General features: G+C 42.0%; 1 protein-coding gene across 1 annotated transcript in view; it reads right to left on the bottom strand.

Moving 5' to 3' along the window:
- Positions 1–21,401, bottom strand: part of AFG3L2 (AFG3 like matrix AAA peptidase subunit 2) — a 40,970-nt gene extending 19,569 nt beyond the window's left edge. The window contains exons 1-9 of the mRNA XM_023241733.2: positions 21,055–21,401; positions 16,344–16,443; positions 15,853–15,930; positions 13,016–13,122; positions 12,725–12,877; positions 10,490–10,564; positions 6,548–6,672; positions 4,288–4,561; positions 2,761–2,898 (exon numbers count right to left, since the gene is read on the bottom strand). Coding sequence (XP_023097501.1) covers positions 2,761–2,898; positions 4,288–4,561; positions 6,548–6,672; positions 10,490–10,564; positions 12,725–12,877; positions 13,016–13,122; positions 15,853–15,930; positions 16,344–16,443; positions 21,055–21,171 — 1,167 coding nt within the window. The 5' untranslated portion in view covers positions 21,172–21,401. The remainder of the gene's footprint in view (positions 1–2,760; positions 2,899–4,287; positions 4,562–6,547; positions 6,673–10,489; positions 10,565–12,724; positions 12,878–13,015; positions 13,123–15,852; positions 15,931–16,343; positions 16,444–21,054) is intronic.
- Positions 21,402–24,011: the final 2,610 nt, after the last annotated feature.

The raw sequence follows: 24,011 nt of genomic DNA, 5'->3' as shown, positions 1-24,011 counted from the left end.
AACACTAGAGTCACTTAATAACTGAAAATTATTTTCCTCCTAATAAAAAATAAACATCATGCTTCCATCCAAGAAGAAGATGATCTTTTTGTGTTAGATACTGTGCACTACATATTTAAAAAGAGTTATAAGAAGCAAAGAGGTGGCAAATGATGAGTAAGGTGGTGGGTAACTGCTTTAAGGTGAGTAAATATTATTTCTATAATATCATAACTTACTGTATATATCAAAAGTGCTAACAATATCTGCTATTTTTCCAACGTTTATTTATTTTTGGGACAGAGAGAGACAGAGCATGAATGGGGGAGGGGCAGAGAGAGAGGGAGACACAGAATCAGAAACAGGCTCCAGGCTCTGAGCCATCAGCCCAGAGCCTGATGCGGGGCTCAAACTCCCGGACCGCGAGATCGTGACCTGGCTGAAGTCAGACGCTTAACCGACTGCGCCACCCAGGCGCCCCAATATCTGCTATTTTTATAGCAACAAATTAATACTACACATTTTTACCCTACCAAAAAAGAATACTGTAGAGGTGTAAACTTTATATTCAGTGTAAAAGTTCAAACTACTCTGGCCCGAGGCAGGCTGTTAATAAGCAGACACTTACTAACAGATCTAGGTAACATGTATACACACCGTAAAGGCCGTGAACTACACAAGACCACACAGTGATCACCCCAGAGCATAATACAGTGCCCTGCCACTACAGGAGCAGGTGTGAGGCCCATGCACCTACATTCTGTCCTGCTAATAAGCATGTGCTTATGCTTATGATGAAGGAATGGCCATCCCCAGGGTCTCAGCCTATCACCTGCCCCTTTTAAGAGATCCAGAAACAATCTCCTATGCCTCACATCCCTTTTCACTTCATTCACCAGAAGTCCAAGTTTCCCCATCATCCTTTCCTGCCTAGACTTCCTAGCTTTCATTCCTATAGTGCTCTGAACACATCCCCTAGGATAACTCATGTCCCGCCAAGGCCTCTCCCTCTGAACTCCAGATCAGTGATCAACAGATCCCCATCCTCTCATACCTCCTTCACCCCCTTGTCTGTCCCTGCAAAGCTCTCAACTGGAAGGGGTTTTGTCTTTCCATCCGAGCCAGTGGGAGTTGAAGTGCACCTCACGCAACATGACTACTGCCAAAACAATTCTGCTGGAAAACCCCTGCTCAGAGATTCCCACCATGTGGCAGACACACTGCCCTCCTGGTTGTAGTACTTCCTGGGCCCGATTTCCCATTCTTCCATCCTACCCCCACCCCCTCCACTGGGCACTATTTTTTTGGTGGTTCCTGGTTGGCCGTCCCCTGACCCACCTCTTTCAATCACCTTCTGCTCTATTTTGCCATGGCCAGCAATGCCAAGGTTTCCCTACACAAACAGCTTCCCGTGGTCTACTCTGCCCCCTCCCACAGGTCTGGCTTGCTCATGTACTCAAGCTTCTCTCATAGCCGGCTTCTTCTGGATCTCTAGCCCATTAGGCCCACCACTTACCCCCACCACCCACAGCTCCTCTCCTGTCTTCAGCCAACCCCCACCACTCCTACCCGTACCAGATTCCATGATCCATCATCATAAACATTCAAGTCCCCCAGGCTCCCCTAGCCGTCTGACAGCCCTCCTATGAATCCACCTACTTTACCTATCATAGCTCATTTAAATTATGATGCCATCAATAGTAAGACTCATCATTAATATACTTCCCACTGACAAAGAAAAAATGCTACCAGTCGGTGGCACAACACTTAGTTACTGATTATAAGTTGCATCTTGGTGTTTGGAAAAGCAACTGTGGTAGCACTTGGCACTTCTACAGTGTTTAAAAAAAAAAAAAAAGTCAATATTTAGACACTGGTAAAATACACAAGAGTAAAAATTTAAGTGTTTCTTTAAAAACTAACCCATACTCACACTTCCTGATTTCAAAACTTACTACAAAGGAACAGTAATCAAGACTGTGGTACTGGTATAGAGAGAGACAAATGGGTGCCAACACCATTCAACGGAAAAATCATCTTTTTAACAAATGGTGCTAGGAAACCCAGATATACACATGTAGAAGAGTGAACCAAGATGGACCCTTACACCTCACATCATATTAACTTGAGACAGATCACAGACCTAAACATAAGAGCTACAACTTTTAAAACTCTTAGAAGAAAACACAGGAATATTTATGACCTTGGATGGTGACAGTCTTAGAATATGATACCAAAGCCCAAGCAACAGCAAAAAAAAAAAAATGGATAAATTAGTCTTCATCAAAAGTAAACACTTTTGGGGCGCCTGGGTGGCGCAGTCGGTTAAGCGTCCGACTTCAGCCAGGTCACAATCTCGCGGTCCGTGAGTTCGAGCCCCGCGTCGGGCTCTGGGCTGATGGCTCGGAGCCTGGAGCCTGTTTCTGATTCTGTGTTTCCCTCTCTCTCTGCCCCTCCCCCGTTCATGCTCTATCTCTCTCTGTCCCAAAAATAAATAAATGTTGAAAAAAAAAAAAAAAAAGTAAACACTTTTGTGCTACACTACCAAGAAAGGGAAAAGACAACCCACAGAATGGGAGAAATTATTTGCAAATAATGTATGTGATTAGGAACTAATATCCAGAATATATAAAGAACTCTTACAACTCAACAACAAAAGGACAACCCATAAACAGACTGCACCAGTCTGGTCCAGGGCCATCTTTACCAGCTCCGTATTTGGGGGGAAGATCAGGGGGAGACAGAGGAGGGTGCGCCATCATAAGAGAATGAAAGACTTACTCTAGCTGGACCCACACCAACAAACATCTCCAAAAACTCAGATCCACTAACAGTGATGAAAGGGACGTTGGCTTCTCCAGCTGTGGCCTTAGCTAGCAGTGTTTTCCCAGTGCCTGGAGGACCAGTGAGAATGGCACCCTTCAGATATAAAAAAGGAAAAGTATATTTAGCTAGAATTTCAGAAAAGTAAATTGCATATCCACAAACAATTCTAAGATATAAATCTGTCTATAAACTCTGATTATATAATAAACGTTCCTTAAACAACGATGGCAAAACATTTTTATAACAGTAAGAAGAGGAAGAAAAGGATTAGAGACTACCTTGTTTTAAAAAATGTAGTAAGAATGTAAAATCTTACATACTTCGCTTTAAGATTCTTAGCACTGCTTTTCAGATCTTTAGACTTAAGCTGAATATCTATTAATAAACCAACTGAGGTTGGGGCATCTGGGTGGCTCAGTCAGTTAAGCTTCTGATTCTTGGTTTTGGCACAGGTCATGATCTCATGGTTCATGGGCTGGAGCCCCAAGCTGGGCTCTGTGCTGATGGGATTCTCTCTCTCTCTCTCTCAATCTCAAAATAAATAAATTTTTAAAAATTTAACAGGTAAGTATAAAAAATAAATAAGCCAACTGAGGTTTACTTAAATAATTCAAAGAGACACAAACACCACACTCCCAAATTACATTTTGCTTATTTTCTTCCCTTTAAAATTTCACAAATGAAGTAAAAATCTAATGACCAACTATGAATGTAGTTAAAAAGGGAAAATGTGTTTGCTCAGTCTAATTATTCAAGTTGTATAGATGTTTAGGCATGATGTGCACAGATACTACGTAAGTCAGAAAATTATAAAATTATCAAATATGACTTTTCATCCACACAGGCATGATATGAAAATCAAGGAAACGATTTCCTTTACAAAGGATTCCTTTAAAGTAAACTTTATTAGTGGGTTTTTTTAAATAATTAAACATCTTGGATTCATTTACTTAATGACCAAGCCTGGCCCTGGGAGTATAAGGATCAGTAAGGCCAGCCTGTCACCAGCAGCAGGCATGGGGACTCCTGGGAGAAGGAGGCTAGAATCAGTGCTATCTCTTCTCCACCAAATCCTGTGCCACGAATCTGAGTGCCAGGCCCAGGCAAATGGTCTGTTCAAACCTGCTAAGGGAGGGACAAGCGGGTGACAGCAGGAGGTAATGCGCTCATGTGCACAGTTACTGAGAGACGGGGTATCCGAATCAGACTGGAGGGAGAAGGAAGGCGAAACAGGGAAGGCTTCCAAGGGGAGAGAACACAAATCTTTTCAGGAATATACACACCACATACAAGCAGACACATTCCCACGGAACAACTGACCTGAAAAAACCCTGGAGTAAAGCAGAGACTAATAAGACAGAAGAAGAAAAACAGCTACTTTGTCACAAGTAATCAAACTTCATAAAAGTATAACTTCAGAGAAAAAATTCAAACAATTTTTGGGTTAATACGTTGAAAATAATCTGAACGTTCACTTTTTACCTTTGGGATTTTTGCTCCTAGGTCTTGATACTGCTTTGGGTTTTTCAAGAAATTCACAAATTCCATTATTTCTAGCTTCGCCTCCTCACAGCCAGCCACATCTTTGAACTTCACATCTATCTCATCCTTCAAGACTTTGGCAGTGGTTTCTCCAACACTGAAGAGTCCACCCATCCCCCGGCCTGTCCGGCCAATACCGGCGGGCCCTCTCCGTATGGTGTACAGTAAGAAAGCGATGATAAGCACCGTGGGCAACATGCTCAGGAGAAACGAGCTAAATAAAAGAAACCACACACAACACTGACATGTTTTTAAGACTGTTACTCTTTGGCTTTTTAAATGTTTGCAAGATACACTTTTTGGTAACTGCTTAGGAAAAAATTGTAAACATTTTCTATTTTTGTAAAACCTGAATATTCTAAATGTTTTATTTGAGGCACAAAGACAATCTCAGTGTCTCAATATCATTGACGTAGAATTGCAGAAGACGAGACCAAAGAAAAAACTGTTCTTAACACATATACTGTCTACTGAGATTTTATTTCTATCCCAGTAATCTCCATTTATGCACGATACAGACCTAGCTGTAATTTACTATCATTATATCTGCATTTCAAAGAAACTTCTTTTGAATTACTTAGAAGTTTTAACATGACCTGGCGTTAGCCTGGGCAGAAATTGCAGTTCTCTTAATTGGAATTTGTCAACTTATTCTAAAGAGATGTCTTCTAAGTATCAAACCCTCGCTCAGTTAACGGCAGATCAGTTTCAAAAGCCCTGTACACAATGGTGACAGCAATCTGTTGGTAAGCGCTGCACAGGCCACTCCGTGCAGCTTGTGCAGACTTTGCAGACTGACTCCCAGGGGAGCAATCTTTTGTCCTCCAAGCTCATGCTCTGGAGGGCGCTGCTCAGACAGGACTTAAAGCCTGGAGATACACACTCATATATATGAGTATATCCTCAGATATATACTCATATTGGTTAATATAATGCAAGTTAGCTGAACTTATCCTAAGAAATTAGGATCATAACCTTGTACACGGTTTAGCTCTAAAAAAAACAAAAAACCAGGATCTACTTTTTAAGTTTTCATCTTTTACAATTTTTAAAGGCCCCCACAGCAGGCAGTAAGAACATAGAAAAATTTACCTTTGGTTTATTTCTGGAGGGGGAAAAAAGATACACTGACCATAGATGTTTAAGGAATGGTGCAACCAAACTTTCTGTAATGTTTCAGCAGCAGCTATACAGTTAAATGATTATATGACAGCCCCAGGGCCCAAGGGATATAGCACATGTGAAACAATCTTGATAGCTATCTGGATCTAAAAACAGGTAAATTGTAGGTTGACACAACTAAGATGCAAGAAAGTCTCTAAAACAGAGTAATACTACCAGCTCAATTAGCACACTAGCAATCCATTTTTTTTTTGCCTAATTTTTTAAAATTTATTTTTGAGAGACAGAGTGAGACAGAGCACAAGTGGAGGAAGGGTAGAGAGAAGGAAACATAGAATCTGAAGAGGCTCTAGGCTCCGAGCAAGTGTTCAGCACAAGAGCCCGACGCGGGGCTCAAACCCACGAACCGTGAGATCATGACCTGAGCCAAAGTCAGTCACTTAACCGACTGAGCCACCCAGGCGCCCCTAGCAATCCGTTTTTCTGCTCTTTTATTCAGAAAAAAATTAAGATTTACTTGTACTTTCACTCTTGAACTGCTAACTCCGTAGCAAGGTACACCTCAATGCGAATGGAGTAACTGCCAGGAAATCTATCTGGGTGTATGGATGAGTACTCAAAGGCCATAGATTTCCTATAGAAACTCAAAGACAAGTGACTCTTGAAATCAATGGGCCCTTCTTGGAGGCCTCAGACTTCTAACTGGTCTCATTAAAGAGAAATAACCCCAAAGGGAACAAGCAAGCTCTGACAAGAGAAAAAAGAGTTACTTAAAATTCCTGGAAAACTCTGAAAAATAAATGTAAATGACAGTTAAAAGGTGGCAATGCCATTCTTTAACACAAAGGGGCTCTTTATGCTAAAATCCTACTAAAGGACGTTAATACCCCCAAACTATTGCTTAATCAAAGATAAATATAAATGTGTAGAAAAGCAGTCATGAACAAAAACCAGTAAATTACCAATGACTTAAAAGAAGTCTGGCCCAACTGAGACAGACTTGAGAATGTCGTATGTCACCTGCCATCTGGTGACAGAACACACAGCAACCCACACAGAGCACAGTGAACAGTCTTACCCGTCACTTTCAGCAATGTAGACGACAGGAACCCGATTCTCCCCTTCTATGCCCAATTCCTGCTGTAAAGTTTCCAGATTCCGCTCAAAGGTGTCCACACTGCCAATATTAAACCAGACGTATTGCTATAAAAACACAAAACAAAATATCCTAAGAATGAAGGGGAAACAAAGTTTAATTTACCAGAAGGTTCAACTTTTAATGAATTTTTCAGAAATACTGAAAATTTAGAAAGTGAAAAAAACCCCACAATAATAAAGGACTGGTTTTAATGCTGCAGTAATTAAGTTTCAATGAGAGCACCTGGCAATCCTTGCAAATAAGCATTTCTTAAGCAATATTCCTTAGTGGTTCTACAATTATACACTCAAATGAAAAATCTATTAAAAGTCCTTTTCATAAATATGTGTCCTTTTCTGCTTCTTCATTTCCCACGTATTTCTCAGCTATTTCCAAACTGAAAACTAATGTGATGCAGTACTAACAGCCAAAGTTTCCTGAGCACTTACTAAGGGTCAGGCATGGCTCTTAGCCCTTTATATACACTAACTCATTCAATCTTCAGAACCACCCTAAGAAGTAGGTACTATCACCAGAAGTGATACTCAAAATCTGAACGTGAGGAAGGCACCCCACCGCCCAATGAGAACAGAAGCGTCCTTCGCTGTGCCAGCTGTTACTCTTCTATTCACTTGATCAGGTGAGTTACTGAGGCCCTGGGGAGGCACCAATGAAGGATCTGAGGCAATGGCTACTTACCCCCCCACCCCAAAGTATTCCCCTTTGTGCTAGTTGTTTACTGGCTGAGTATCAGCCCTGACTCTTACTGTCCCCATTTTACAGATGAGAAAACTACAGGGGTGACTTCACTTGCCCAGGGTTACAAATCTAGTAAGAGGCTGGATCTGCACCCGAGGAGCCTGGCTCCTGAGCCAGTGCTCCTAACCAGCATGTCACACTGCCTCTCTTCTACAACCACACACGTACTTGTAACAGCTCACATTTATGGAGTTTTACTAATATGTTAGAACCTGTTCCAAGCCCTATGCAAGTATTAGCCGCATTTTCTAGCACAAAAAGACTCTGTTCCTCCTCTAACCTGTAATCACTTAAAAAAAGTTTTAACCAAGACAATAAATCTATGTCATAAAAACTCAATTCAAAAGTGTGCACAGAAGAGAGTAACATGTCATCCCAAAGTCCTCCCACCAACCAGTGCTACTGAGTGCAGAACAGCACTCTGGTATTTCTCTCCAAATATCTAAAAACAAAAGATGGAGAGTAGTTTTATAACAGATATATTTTTTCTTAAGTTTCTTTAATAGTATTATCTAACAGTTCTTGGTAAGTTGTTCACTGACAAACCTACAAAATTCCTGCTATTACAAGCCCAAAACAAGTCAATAATAGGTTAGCCACATGTGACTAAGCATTCCCTTACTTAACACCTACTCTCAACTGGACACTGTGCATGACTCAACTGTGCAGATAAAGAGGACCAGCAGCATAAGATTTGGGGACAAGATCTAGAGAAGACCCACCGGGGGTGGGTCTCAGCTTTCCAAGTGATTCTTACACACAGTGAAGTTTGAAAACCCCCAATGACATTCAAGATCTCATTTCAGCACTAAGCCTTAAAGCATTATTATTGCCCTTCCCATCTTAGTGATAAAGAAACCCAGGCTTAGGGGAGTTGGCCATATAGCTAGTAAAGAGTAGAGCTGATCTGAAGCCTAGTCTGTCAAACTCCAAAGCCTGTGCTTCTACAGCTAACACTTAAGTAACACTGCTACTCTATAAGTAGCAGGACACCAAAAATCATCTACCCATTTCTGAAAACTCAAAATAAAGTTTTTATTAAGTAGGTATTACATGTTCTCTGGGGAAAACTACAGTAATATAAACATAAATAAAATAAAAAGCATCTGTAACCTCAACATCCAGAAACAAACACGACTAGCAACTTTGATGCCATTCCTTCAAGATTTCATAATAGCCCCTTTACTATCTTGAAATACATGCACAATTTTGAAATTGATATAAAACCTTAACCATAATATAAAGGATAAATAAAAGGAAAGTAATTTATAATAAAATGGTACGAATTTCAATACATAAACGTTTGTGCATGCCAGCACTAGATGTAAAAATTGCCCTCTAGCGGGGCACCTGGGTGGCGCAGTCGGTTAAGCGTCCGACTTCAGCCAGGTCACGATCTCGCAGTCCGTGAGTTCGAGCCCCGCATCAGGCTCTGGGCTGATGGCTCAGAGCCTGGAGCCTGTTTCCGATTCTGTGTCTCCCTCTCTCTCTGCCCCTCCCCCGTTCATGCTCTGTCTCTCTCTGTCCCAAAAATAAATAAAAATGTTGAAAAAAAAAATTTAAAAAAAAAAAAAATTGCCCTCTAGGGAAGAGGACTGGCCTGCCGAGCCACTGCTCCAGCGGCGAGATTAAAGCAAGAGAAATGAGGAGCCCTTATTATTAACCAGGTGTCTAATGTGGGCATTTACTGATTTCCAATTTTCTGCTCTATTATCAATGTTTTGGAGGACATCCTGCATACACATCTTTACATGCATCCTTAAGTATTTCCCTAGAATACAGTCCTAGAAGCAAAACTACTGAGTGTGTGCATACTTTCAAAACTGCTGAAATACACAGTGCCAAACTGTCCTCTTGAAAGGGAGTGCCAATTTAATTCCCAGCACTAAAACTCTGAGGAATAGTTCTGAGAAAAAAAAAAAAAGGAGCATGGTTATTAACGAACATTTCATCATAAGGCAAAAAGAATGGGAAGTGGGGTAGAAATGAAGACAATTAAAATAACTTACTCCTAAAAGTGACTGAAATACCAAACCCACACAACTTTAGAGACATTCCTCTTTTTGTCGACATGTTTCGGACAGAGATGGTCACCATCAGTTCTAGTTTTCTTTACATGTTGCCCCACCCAGGCAAGGTGACCAGGAAATGGTTACACAAAATCATCTGGAAGGAGGGATGCAACGTGGTAAAGGAGGTCTGACCCTGGGGGAGGGCAGTAAGACAGCAGGACACCAAGGGACTAGAGATGGGCCCCCATGGGGGGATGGGAGGGCTGGGAATCACCTTGGAATCACCTAGGAACCTCATCTGCCCCACTGCTGTCCTCCCCCACAATCCCCTCAACCCAGTCTAGGATATCTGGAATAGAGTTCAAACTGGCTGGACAGGATTTACAAATTAGGAGCACCTGGGTGACTCAGTAGGTTAGGCGTCCAGCTTTGGCTCAGGTCATGATCTCGAGGTGCGTGAGTTTAAGCCCTGTTGGGCTCTGTGCTGACAGCTCAGAGCCCGGAGCCTGCTTCAGATTCTGTGTCTCTTGCCCCTCCCCCGCTCGTGCTCTGTCTCTCCCTCTCTCTCTCTCTCTCTCTCAAGAATAAACATCAAAAAAAAATTTAATAAAAAAAAATTTTTTAAAGGATATACATATTTTTTTTTTGAAATGAGAAACGAAATGGAAATTAAAAGAATAAAATATCACAAAACAGTTGGGAGAGATATGATCAGAACGCTTCTTAAACTGATTTGAAAAAAGCTGTCTCAAGACATACACAATTCAGATTTAACAGTTTTTCCCTAACCAAAACAACTGTTCTCTCAGTCTTGAAAAATTCATACATGATACTAGAATACCGAAAACTGGGATTTCACCATTTCCTAAATGCACAGCAGAACAATTACCAAATCCAACCCAAAAAAACTGACCAACTTCATAAGGCAACTACGTACGGCATGCACATTCTCCCCTGCATGCGTTAGAGAGGCCTGTGAGTGCTGTGCTGCCCGAATCTGGCATAGCTGGTGCACAGAGCTACTGCAATGTGAGGGAATGCTTGCTTTCTGACTCTAAATCTGAAAAGTGAATTTACAGCTAATCCACATCAATTAATAAAAATCATTTACCCCATCAACAGGAGTTTTTCCTGGTATAAAAGTCACTCGAACAAAACGCTTGTTGACGACTTCCAGTCTGTCTACCTGGAATTTTAAAAAGTTAATATTCAAACATAAATTTACAGAGAAGACATGAGATATTCTTTTAAGCCCATTAAAATTGCACATGGTATTTTAGATGTACAAAGAACAATGATGAACAACATAAGGAGGCCCCGTTGTTTCCCCTTCTGGCTTGAAAAATAAAACATCACAAATGCTGTTGAAGCCATCAGTCACGCCCTCTTCCCAGAAGTGGACACTCCCCACATTAGGTGCTGACTGTCCCAAAGCCTGTCCTGGTGCCTGTGCCACATAGATGTAACCCTGAACATGCACTCACTGTCGCCTGCTTTTAGACTTTAAAAATGGTCCTGCTTGGTGTATATTCTTCTACGACTCTTTTTCCCTTCCTGTCGTATTTGCGAGGTTCATCCCTACTGACAGGTCAGATCTGCGGGGTACTCCACTTTGGGAGCACACCCCAAGTTATTTATCCATTCTTCTGACAGACATTTAAGCTGTTTCAAAACGTTCACTATCGTAAGCAATGCTGTCATGAACATTCCTGCAGATAACTTCTTGGGCACATCTTTAAAGGTTTCTCTGAACATGTACCTATAGACAGATCCAGTAAGGCTGGGTTGCAGGGTACACATACTTCACTACTCTATATTATACTATTAATAGTACATTTACTATACTATTATTTACTATTCATTTACTATACATGAAACTGCTCTCCAAAGTGGCTCTCCAATTCACAGTGCACAGCAAAATATTCTATATCCTCACATATTGGTCTACATCCTCACTTGCTAACAGAAGACTTTAATTTTCGCCATTCTATGGGTATAAAATAATATAAACTTGCTTTTTTCCGTAATATCCTAACTACATAGGATTCTTAAGAACACTTTTAAAGACCTTCTAAGTTCTTTAACCCTAAGTTCTAGGTTGATCTGGAGCATGAGCCCTTTGGAAGAAGCTTGCTTTCTGCTGCCATTAAATCTGCAATGGCAGGCAGTTTGTGAGGGAGCCCTGGGTAATTCCAGGAGGAGGTGGAACAGGGAACTATCTGTTCCTAAAGCACGTCATCTGGAAAGGACTAAAGTACTCTACCCCCCATAAAACTGCTGGAACAACAGTAGACAGATTCCAAAGAACCAGTAGGCCAAAAGGAGATGCCTCTATGGAGAATCTTCCCTGAGGCCCTATCACCACACTTTGAAGGATAGCTGTAGCCCCCTCCACAACCAGACAGGAGTTACTTCTTAGAAGGCAGTCTCCCTAAAACATCTGGGTATTATACATAAATATCCTGGCTTCCATGAGAAACATTAACCTCAAAAGTGTAAGTAATCATTTCCATCCTCACCTTATTGGACAATCTTTAAAAATAACTTTTGTTTTCTATGCTACCAGTAAGTATTACTATCTTACCTTTATTTTATCAATTTCATTGATGAAAAGCCCAACACCAAGAAGTTAAGTAATCTCCCCACAGTGACACAGCAGGCCTAACCTGGTTTCTCACTATCACTTCATCAATTCTAAGGTGGACATTTTTCATAATTTAACATCTGAGAAATTAGGATATGTTTGACAACTGGTATTTTCTAGTTTCACTGGCAGCTTACTAAATTTTTCTTAGGAATGGATAAAATAATGCATCTCACAGGCCACAGCATCTCAAAGATGCTGGCGTAGTCTCACTGGGTAAAGCCCAACTGGTAGTGACAAAGGCTCCCAGCAGCCCTGCCTGGGCCCCACTTAGAGCCCATCCGCTCTCACTTTCAACCCTCGGAGTCACTTAGGCACCCAAGCCCAAGCTCATGGGAGATTAAGAGCCGTGGAGTCATAAAGGTGCCGGGAGAGGCTGGCACATTCTAGCAGGGGGAAGGTGTGACTGAGGACACACAAGAAAATGAAAGGAGACAGAGGACAGCCGGAGCAAGGTGAAAGCTAGGTTCTAGTAGAAGTGAAAGAAAAGGATTTTGTGGTAAATGGGGGGACAGCTGGGCCAAAACAAATAGGGTTCTTCATTGCAATACTTTACAGCATTAAAAAAAAAAAATCAAGATGAAAACAGTAACTTTACAATGGACAAGCTGGCTAACTTAGTTGACTGTTACTTTGTTGGCCCAATCTACTGAATTTCACCTTTTGAACCACTATAAACCACCAATCCAATAAAATACTTACTACTCCTTTGGAAAGATAGTTATTGACAAAGTCCTTCCAAGTGATTTCTCTCCCGGAGCTCTTGAACAGGAAGTAAAACATGACTCCACCCCAAAACAGAGCAGTCCAGAGAAAGTACATCCGGAATTCCTTGTCATCCCATGGAAAATCACCCTGGGCAAAGAAGGAGACAGTCTCTGTGAAGAATGAAAGGTCACAATAGGATCTATGCTATATTGGACACAAATCCCTCCCAACCTCTCCTGGGGCCGCTCCAGATCCTCCAAATTAACACACAGCCTGGAATCAAACCTTCTGGAATCTGGACCACCAGTGAGAATCATCTTTCTTGCCACCTCGTTTTCCACTGCCACCAACTCCTCCTCCGGAAGGGCGCGGGGTAGCAGCTGGCTTTGATTCTGTTCATAAACAGAGAGCACATACCGCAGCACAGCAGCATTTTACATCTCTCCACAAAGTTTTCATTAATGCAGCTTAACGAAAGACTTACTGCAAAAGTTCTAGCAATAACTTGTTAATCTTTTTTCATTAAGAAGTATCTAGAACCAACTATTAACAGCTGTGACCTCGTTGTCGTGTTATATGATTAGAAATAAATGTAGGCTTTTTCTTTCTGGGAATCAGAAATAAGAAACCCGTTAGCACCCCTTGTCACAGCTTCTCATCAACCAGCAATTCTGGAATCAGCCTGTTTTGTCATGGTGTCCCCACCACATTCGTTGTTGTATTCAAAGTTTGGATGAGTTTGAAGGAAATACTGTTTTCACTCTGTTGTAACTAACATACATGTCTTTGATGTTACTATAAAGTAAGGAGGCAAAGTTTCAACGGGCACACACTAAGGGTCAGATTCATTATTTGATAGTTACACCAGGTCCTTGTAAGGCAATCCAATCCTGTACCTCAACTAGATTTAAACCAAGCATAAAAGTCACTGGGCACAGAATAGCTATATTCCCGGGAAACCAAAGCATCAATTTTGTTGCTATTGTGGTTTTAGAACAAGTTTTGACCTTGACTGAGGAATCACAAGTATATCTAGGACTGGAATCCACGTTTTTTCAAATGACCTTGACACCTTAAGATTTTACTTAATTTCTTTATGCTCCTGCCAAGTAGGAACAATAAAATGTGAATAACACCACCTTCCTTAGTATCAAAAATGAGAGTGAAGTTCCATAGTCTCTGAAAAAAATCAAAACATTATACAAATCTAAAAAAAAAAAAAAAAAAAAGACTTCCTGCAAAATAGCTTATGGCAACCTATCATTCTGCCATGAGGAAGAAAAGAGACTAAGAGCATTCAAGGAGGCTTGCCAGTGCTTTCCACACGTTATCCGCGATACCTGCACAATATACCAACAACCAGGTAAGTATACGACTATACCTGTTTTACAGATGAAAAGGTGTAGCTTAAGGAACTTGGTAAGTAACTGGATGCAGTGTTAAGTGACACTGAGGAGTGACAGAGCTGTGACTGGAACACAGGTAAATGAATTCCTGAGTTCCCAGTTGAAAGCACAAGGTAGGTGCTCCCATTTCCCACTCCCATGAAGTGAACACTGTTAACAGTGTTTCTTTCTTCTGTAGGCAAGGCGTGATTTTGATAACTGACTAAAGAAAAAAAAAACAAAAAACAAAAAAACCAAAAAACAAAAACCCACCTTACCCACATGAAATTAGTTTCCCAGAATCTGAAATTAGTCACTGTTAAGGGTTGAACAGTGCCCCCTGCCCCCCCAATTCACATGTCAGGAGTCCTAGCCCATTGTGATCTTATTTGGAAATAGGGTCTTCACAAAAAAAAATTGTTTAAGTTTAAAATGAGGTCCTATGGGTGAGTCCTAATACAATATAACTGGTATTCTTATAGAAAGAGTAAATTTGGACACAGACCTACACAGGGAGAAGGCGGTGCCAAAAGACACAGGAAGAAGACAGTCATCTATAAACCAAGGAGAAAGGTCTGGAACAGATCCTTCCCTCATGGCCCTCAGAAGAAATCAACCCTGCTGACACACGGACTTTGGGCCTCCAGCCTCCCGAACTGTGAGGCATTCGTTTGTTGCTCATGACACCCAGGTGTGGTAGCCTGTTACAGCAGCCCTGGGAAGCTAACACCTTTCTCCCCACCCCCACATCCTCTCAAAGAATCACAAATACTACTCTAACACCTTCACCTACCACAAAGCGACCCCTCCATTGTGTAGGATGGGAGGCTGACATATTCATCCCCCATGATGCATACAAGGAGTTTCTGCACCAGTCCTAAGTGAGGCAGGGCCTGAGAGAGAAAGCCCTACCTGTAATGAGGCACAGCACTAGGAAACAGAGTCAAGTGCGTTTCTGAAGTTGTTTGACAACATCCCCTACTATTCCGGGACAAAGGAGCACCTATACAAAAGGTACCCAACTGGTTGTAGTTTAAAAACGGACCTACTGTCATTACTCTGCCCCAAACCAAGATAAAAAGACTGCCCACCACACCCCTGGGAAACACTGCACAAATTGCCCATGTCACCAAACCTCCAATCAGACCACACTTGCGCTTCTCCCTTCTCTTGGCCTCGCTTTCACTCCTTGCATTTTTTGAGTATCTATTTGTTTCTCCAACTAGATCCAAGTTCATTTAAAAACAAGGGCTGAATTACATTTTTCCCTAAAAACAAAGATGCCAGCTGAAATGTGCCAGGCATTGTGCTAAATGCTATCACATGTGGGAAATGGGGACAGGAGTCTCAGGGCCTACATAGTCCCCCCCCCAGCCACCAAAAACACTGAACCACACCAAAATATGTATCAGATAAATTGCATGTATTAGATTTCTAAGATTTTTCTCAATGATTTAGGTTACGTGTCAAATATATTTACCAAGCATGATATAACAGATACTGACCACTCAGTATCTCTAAGGTGAACTTAAATTAATTCGATTTAAAAAATGACAAGAAAATATAAACAGAAAATTAAGGTGAAATGAAACACAGGGTCTGTAGAATTTTGTACGTACTTGTAACCTCTCACTTCAGAACTGCTTTAAGAGAACACGTGCTTTGTTCGGTAAAAATTATCACCAACATCATATACTAGAAAACAGTAAGTTCAAACATAGTCTTTTTAAAAGGTACCTTTTTTTTCTCCCACAACTTCTTTAGTTTCACTAGCTTTTTTCCCATTTTTTCCATTAGGAAAGTATTTTTCAAATCCTGTTAGAAAAGAAAAAAAAAATACACAGCCTCAAACTAAAACTCATTAGGTTTTATGTATGCGTGTTCATTTTTAAAGCTGATACATCATTAAGAAGTATAAGCTATAAGTGCAACATTTCTTGTGTAGGAGTAAGTCAAGGTCTAAATAATACAGTTCAAAAAACAGAGGTGTTAAAGAAAAAAGCCTGATTTGCAAGCCAATTTCATTACCTACAAAAGTGTTATAATCAAAGGGGATACATTTTCATCACTGCAATCAGACAAAAGGAAGTAGGGGTCGGATTACTGGAGGAGACAGAAGTTCAGAGTCAACCCGAAATAACAACTATGCATCTATTTAGTAAACACCTGCTGCCAGCACATCTTTAACAAGAATGAAGAACATTATGATCCCACCTAAGTGTGCTTACCTTTTGGAGGTCGAGAACAGAATCTTTGATAAGCAGCAATTACATCTGTCAAGAGAGAATTTCTGCTGGTTGTTGCTTGGGTTGTAGCATGTCGACAAAGCTGCAGCATAACATATAAATAAAAGCATAAAGGTTATATCAAAATAAAAAAAGTTTAGAAGAACTTCCTTTCCTACTATCACAAATATCCTAAATTCAAAAACATTGAATTAAATGTTTCTCCCTTCAATGGGTGGTTACAGACTAGCACAGCCATCACCCCCATTTAAAGGACTAGGGTTGCCTGGGACTCCGCCACTCTATTCCAGTAACCAAACCAAGAGACATTAATTATGATCCAGAAGACAAGAATACTTCAAAATCATGCCTAAGTTAGAATTGTGGCCCCATTACTATTCTCTGCCAACACATTCACTTTGGCATTGTTTACTTAATTTGTAGCACTCAAAAGACAAACTGACACAGAAATCTGCTCCTTCATGCTGTCCCGTGGGCAGGGTCTATAAAACTGCAAGACATTCACCTGAAATTACAGAACAGTGTGGCTTGTAAATATAATACTAAATTCCTCCTAGTTCCAGGAGAAGGAAGTTACAGTCCCACATCACTGATAATCCTTACTCTAGTTAACATTTGCTAAAGATATTCGATATACTGTCATCCTGGTGAGAACGCTGGTGATACAAGTCCCATTACAGATACATCTCTGCCTTAATAACATGTTGCTAAAACGTTACTTTTTAAAGTAAGGTCTAGGTAAATCAAAGTATAACATAAACATACTGAACAAGCTCCCTATTAAATTTTTAGGCACATAATTAAAAGCAAGATAGGGGCGCCTGGGTGGCGCAGTCGGTTAAGCGTCCGACTTCAGCCAGGTCACGATCTCGCGCTCCGTGAGTTCGAGCCCCGCGTCGGGCTCTGGGCTGATGGCTCAGAGCCTGGAGCCTGTTTCCGATTCTGTGTCTCCCTCTCTCTCTGCCCCTCCCCCGTTCATGCTGTCTCTCTCTGTCCCAAAAATAAATAAACGTTGAAAAAAAAATAAATAAAAAATAAAAGCAAGGTTCATTGAGGGGATACATCCAAATCTGGCAATGAAAAACTTCAAGTAATCCTATCCCTTTGCAAAGTGAAACTTCATCACCAGTTTTTGGGAGGACGAACTTATAAATACAGATGAAAATGTTTAAAGTGAAGTTCATCTGTATTAGCATCCACCAGCATTGCTGCCTCTATGGTCTGATGAGGAAAACACAACATCGGAAAACCACTTCACATCCACTAGGGTGACTATGATCAAAAAGACAGTAAGAAGAGTTGGTGAGAATGTGGACAATGTGGAGAGCAGAGCCCTCGTGCACTGTTGCTGGGAATGCGGAGCGGTACAGCCACTCTGGAAAAGTTCAGCATTCTCAAAACATTAAATGCAAAGTTACCAGATGATCCAGTCAGTCCACTCCTACCCAAGAAAATGGAAAACATATGTCCACACAAAACCTTGTACATGAACGTTCACAGCAGCATTATTCACTAGAGCCAAAAAGTAGAAACCCAAACGACAATGAACAGATACATGTGACACACTAAAAAAACGAAATATTCAGCCATAAAAAGGAATGAAGCACTGATACATGCTACCACATGGATAAACCTTGAAAACATTATGTTAATAAGTTAAAGACACTGGACACAAATGGCCACATAGTATATGATTCCACTCATATGAAGTGTCCAGGATAGGCAATCTATAGAAGCTGTAGATTAGCAGTTGCTGAGGGCTGGAGGAATGAATGGTTGGGGAAAAATGGAGAGTGGCTCTAATTGGTTACAGGCTTTGGGGTGATGAAACGTTCTGGAATTAGTAGCGATGGTTGTATAACTATGTGAATATACTGAAGACCACTAAGTTGTACACTTTAAAACGATTAATTCTATCAGATGTGAATAACAAAATGTCAATAATTAAAGAATCAGCTGATTTTACTTCAGATTAAAATACAATTCTACACAGCAAAATAAGACAGAAACACTGACAATGATCTTGGTTGACAGCAATGCTGGTCTGACAGAATTTGGAGCTTCTGTTGTGTTAGCCCTCCCCGACCCCTGGGAACACTTGGCCTATGAAACAACCACTAATAACAAATAATAACGTATCATAAACGAATAAAGTTTTCCAATACCAAATCCATTAAGGGCATAGATTAAAATGATTTGTTAGTCAAGATGGACAAGGCAGCAAGTCACACTGATTCACTGAGCCATCTACTCTAGGCCACGCACTGCTAAGTGGTGCGGAGTCCCCAGTGGGGCAGGTTGGGCAGGGTTGGAGGTCAGAAGCAATCCTTACCTCCAGGAAGCTCAGAAGTGTAAGGGAGAGTGTGGGGACAAATCTATCACAGGATGGTATAATACACGTAACAATACAAAACCTCTAGGTATATTCAACAGAGGTAGGTAGCACAGAAGAGGAAGTGATTACATGCTCAAGGGACCTAAGGATGTTACAAGTAGTGATATCTAGGTCTGGAATTTGAAGGAACCATAATCACCAGGCAGACGGTGTCACAATTTTTAATTCTGTTAAAGCTGGAAATCTGAATTTTTTGACTGATGATCTTTAACACATCTGGTAGGAACTTCAGTTACGCATCTACTATAGGAGAAAACGACTAGTTCCCAGGGATGCTACCATGAGGATCAAATGTAATAACGCATGTAAAAAGCACTGTTAAAATCGTATGATGATACCTAGATTCAAATGATCGTTTCCAATTACTCTGAAAGCTTTTTGAGAGTAAGGGCTCATCATCACCTTATCAAGTAGGTCTTTATGTCACCATAAAGTACAGAATTGGACACAAGGTATGTACTCCATAAATACTTATTGGCCAGTGAACCGCCTTCAGGCTCTATCTTCAAATCGTGTTGACCTGGAATGCCTCTAGCAATAATCCTATAACTACTTTTAATGCTGCTGAAGTTATTTTCTCTACAGGCACCATCAATGAAACTTTTCTCTGCTTATCTAATCCAAGCTCATTCAAAGGATAATATAAAAAAAAATATTATCAACTCACAAGATTTAAGTTCAGAGCACCTCATTTTAGAGGATTATCTTTTATGTTTGACATTAGGAGCACTTTTTAGCTGCTTTATCATCAGTCTTATTTCTCTGAGCATAAAACCTGAGAATGGACATCTCACATCAAAGTCTTCCCCAAGAAAACTGTGAGAATCGTTCTTGTCTCTGACCTTTAACAGCAGCACAAACCTAAAGGACAAAGTCCTTTCAGACTCCCTTGCAGGTAGCACAAGAATGCCCTAATGTCCCCAGGGAATGTGTCACAGATTCCCCAATCAATCAGCTATTGCTATCAGCACAGGGGACTTCCTTACACCTCAGCGTGGAAGACGCACAGGACAACAGTGCCACTCAAAAGAGAAAGGGCCCAGACAAGATTCCTGACATAAAAACTGCAAACTCACAAGGCAGATCCCTACCTGCTCATTACAGGTCTGAGTCCAGTATTTACTAGGGACAAAAGGAGACGGCAAGATACTATGGCAAAATGGATGTAATGCAGGAAACATGAGGCCTAGTGCAGGGCAGCAGGGAGTAAGAAAGAAATTAAGATACCCAAGACAGGCAACAAAGCTTCGAAGAGTAAAAATCATGAATGCAGGTACTATTAATATGCGCTTTTAAGTGGAGAGGCTGAAAGTGGTTCCTCAAGGGCATCTGGCTAGTAAGTGGCAGGTTCCTGTGACTGTCTCCAGGGCCTTAACCACCATGCTCTTTTGCCCCCATGCTCCAAGTAACCAATGCAAGGCTGGTCTCTAAAAAACTGGCAGACAGCAAGAAATTGTCACTGAAATAGCTGATATCGCCTACCCATTACATGAACCTCTACTTGACAGATTACAGCCACGGTCCTGTGACAACACAGTATCGTCACTCCAGAAAACGGTATTACCATAGCCCATACGTGTGAAGCCCTGTTACCACCAACAGAGAAATAGCCTCCCACTGAGGACAGGGCTTCTTATGCAACTAAAAACATCCTCTACTCTGAAGAGGTGACGTTATTAATAATCATAGTTAGTATGTATTATCTACTATGGGGCAGACCCAGAATGCCAGCAACAGTCCCATTCAACAGATGGGGAAATGGGGGTTCAGAGGTTAAGTAGCTTACCTCCAAAACCTGTGCTATCATTAAATCACGCTCAGGCTGCCGACCCTTAAAACACATGCACAGCACCTGCTTTCTATTTTTCCAATACCACAAAAGCAGCTCAAAGTAAGGCAACCCGTGCTGGAGATATAACAAATTCCTTAACGTTTTTAGGTCTCAGTTGCTTTACCTGTAATATGGTTCGGCCCTGAATCAAGTCAGAGGACCCTCCCAGATGATTATTTTGAAGCTCCCTGACGCAAATATCTGATTCTACCTGTTTTCAAAAATCCAATTCTCTACCAAGGGTCTGACACGCTGATGGGACCCACGGGATAAATGATCTGAAACGCAGGGCGTCCTGGCATGGAACACGCAGCGCACGCGGCCTCATTCACGCGAGGAAGCCGCCCCTGACGCCCGCGAGCGCGCCCAGGGGCCGGTGACCTTGACGCCCTGCTCTCCAGGGCCGGAAGCGGGCCCGAGGGCCGAGCCGGGCCGGAGGCGGAGGGCGCTGGGCCTCCGGGACTCACCGTGCGGAGGCAGGACCGCTCGGTGGGGCCCATGCGGCCGCCAGGCACGAGCAGCGGTGGCAGGCCGCGGGGCCAGCAGCCGCCCCGGCCCCACAGCCGCAGGCAGCGGTGCGCCATGGCCGCCAGCGCCGCCCGCTCGGGCCGGGGGCGCTGCGCAGGCGCGGCTGGGCGGCCGGCGGCGGGCAGGCGGCGACGGCTGGCCTCGGGCCGCGGGAGACGGGTCGGGGCAGAGACTTCGTGAACGGCGCTGCGGGCCCACGGCTCACAGGCGAGCCCACACTCTTCGACGCGCGCGTCTTCTCCAGACCCCGCCCCTCCCGGCGTGCTAACGTCAGCCGTAGGGCGGGCGCTCCGGTCCAGAGCTGCTCCCACGGCTCCGCAGCGTCCTCTCTCCACCTGGGCTAGAGGCGGGGCCTAAGCAGGAGGAGCGTGGAGGGCGAGTGGAAGGCGGTGGGTAGGGCAGAAGGAAGAAGGGAGGAGGGCAGGGCTAGAGGCGGGGCTTAAGGGAGGAGTGAGGAGGGCGGGTGTAGAGGCGTGGTCTAAGGGGAGAGGCGTGGGGTGGTGGGCGGGGCGCGAGGGTGGAGGCGAGGCCCAAGGGAAAGGAGGAGAGCCTGCAGGGCGGGTGGAGGGAGGGGCTGGAGGCGGGGCGCAGGCTGTGGGGCGGGAACAGCCGGGAGCTGTCGGGAGGCAGCAGCCCAGGCTGCTGGGGCCCCAGACAAATGGACCTTTACCTGTCAAGGTGCGAGGCCATTCTCGACATTTTGGGCGTTTACACTCGCTAAGTCACTCGTGAAATATTTTATTGAGCGCCTAATCAGTCAGTGGCGGCAGCGTCCAAGGCTCTGAAAATGCCAAAACACACATCCCCAACACTAGGAGAGCAGCGCAAATAATCAGAAACCAGTGAGCTAAATGCAATAATAAAAGTGTTGGGACATCAAGCTTGGGCCCATCAGGAACCGTTTCAAAGAAAAATGATTCTCAAATGAACTCAGTGGAACTGCACACTGTTTCGCACACCATGACTGTGAAGTAGAGAGAGGACTTTGGAGGCAAGTTTTACATGTCCCTCTGTTTTCTATTAGCTCTACCAGTAGTATGTATGATATAAATGGTAGCTAATGTTATGGATGGGGAGGAACAGGAAAGGCAGGAGATGAGGCTGAGGAGGGGTACAAAGGTGGCATCAGAAATGTCGTATATGCACATATACAGTTGGGAAAGATCTGGAAGAACAGACATTAAAATGGTAACAAAATTTCTCACCTGTCACAGTGGCAAAATCCAAAATATTGACAACTCACTCTGCTGGCTAGGCATTCTCAGAAATAACTGGTGAGCACACGGAATGGTGAAAGCCTATAGAAGGGAATTTGGCAATGCCTGCCTAAATGTTAAATGCGTGTATTCTTTAACCTGGATATTCCATTTATGCAAATGTACCCTAATGACGAGCTTGCACACATGCAAAATGCTGTGAGCACAAGGTTAATCATTACAGCATTGTTTGTAGTCACAATTATTGGAAATAAACATTCATCTATAAGGGACTGTTTAAAACAGTGGTAAGTTTGGGGCACCTGGGTGGCTCTGTGGGTTAAGCATCTGACTTTTGATCTCAGGGTCATGAGTTCAAGCTCCACTCTGAGCATGAGGCCTACTTTTTTTTAAAAAATGGTAAATTCATATCATTATTAAAAATGTTTTTTATCAAAGTATAATTGACATACAGTATCCTATTAGTTTCAGATGTACATGATAGTGACTTGATAATTTTATATATTATGAAGTGATCCCCATTAGTCTAAATACCATCTGTCACTATACAAAGTCCTTACAATATTATTGACTATATGCTCTAAGTGGTACATTACATCCCCATAACTTATTTATTTTATAACTGGAAGTTTGTACTTCTTAATCCCCTTCACCCATTTCATCCACCACTCAATCCTTCCCCACCTGGTAACCAACAGCTGGTTTCCTGAATCTATGAGTCCATTTCTGTTTTATTTGTTTTCTTTTTTTATTCCACATATAAGTGAAATCATATGGTACTTGTCTTTCTCTGTCTGACTTATTTCATTTGGCATAATACCCTCTAAGCCCATCCATGTTATTACAAATGGCAAATTTTCATTCTTTTTTATGGATGAGTAATATACCACATCTTTATCCATTCATCTATGATGCTTAAGCTGCTTCCATGTTTAGTTATTATAAATAACGCTGCAATGAATATAGGGGTATGTATATCTCTTCCAATTGGTGTTTTGTTTTCTTTGGATAATACCTAGAAGTAGAATTGCTGGATCATATGGTAGTTCTATTTTTAATTTTTGAGGAACTCCACACTGTTTTCCACAGTGGCTGAGCCAATTTACATTCCCACCAACAGTGTATGAAGATTCCTTTTTCTGCACATCCTCACTAACACATATTATTATTTTTTTTATAATAGCCAATATGACAAGTGTGAGCTGATATCTTATTGTGGTTTTGGTTTTCATTTCCCTGATGATTAGAGATTTTGACCATATTTTCATGTGCCTGTTGGCCATCTGTATGCCTTCTTTGAAGAAATGTCTATTCAAGTCTTTTGCTCATTTTTTAATCAGGTTATTTGGGGTTTTTAAATATTAAGTTACATAAGTTCCTTATTATCTTTTGGATATTAACCCCTAATCAGATGTATGACTTGCAAATCTATTCTCTCATTTAGCATATTACCTTTTCATTTTGTTGATGGTTTCCTTCACTGTGCAAACATTTTTTAGTTTAATGTAATCCCATTTATTTTAGATTTGTTGCCCTCCTTCCTGAAGGGACAGGTCTAAAAAGTTATTGCTAAGACTGATGTCAAAGAGCTTACTGCCTATGGTTTCTTCTAGGAATTTTATGGTCTCAGGTCTTACATTCAAGTCTTTAATCCATTTCGATTTTATTTTTGTATATAG

This window comes from Felis catus, chromosome D3, assembly GCF_018350175.1.
Source record: "Felis catus isolate Fca126 chromosome D3, F.catus_Fca126_mat1.0, whole genome shotgun sequence".
Taxonomy (NCBI): Eukaryota; Metazoa; Chordata; class Mammalia; order Carnivora; family Felidae; genus Felis; species Felis catus.
The sequence above is the reverse complement of the archived record's forward strand: the minus strand, read 5'-3'. Positions and strand labels throughout refer to the sequence as shown.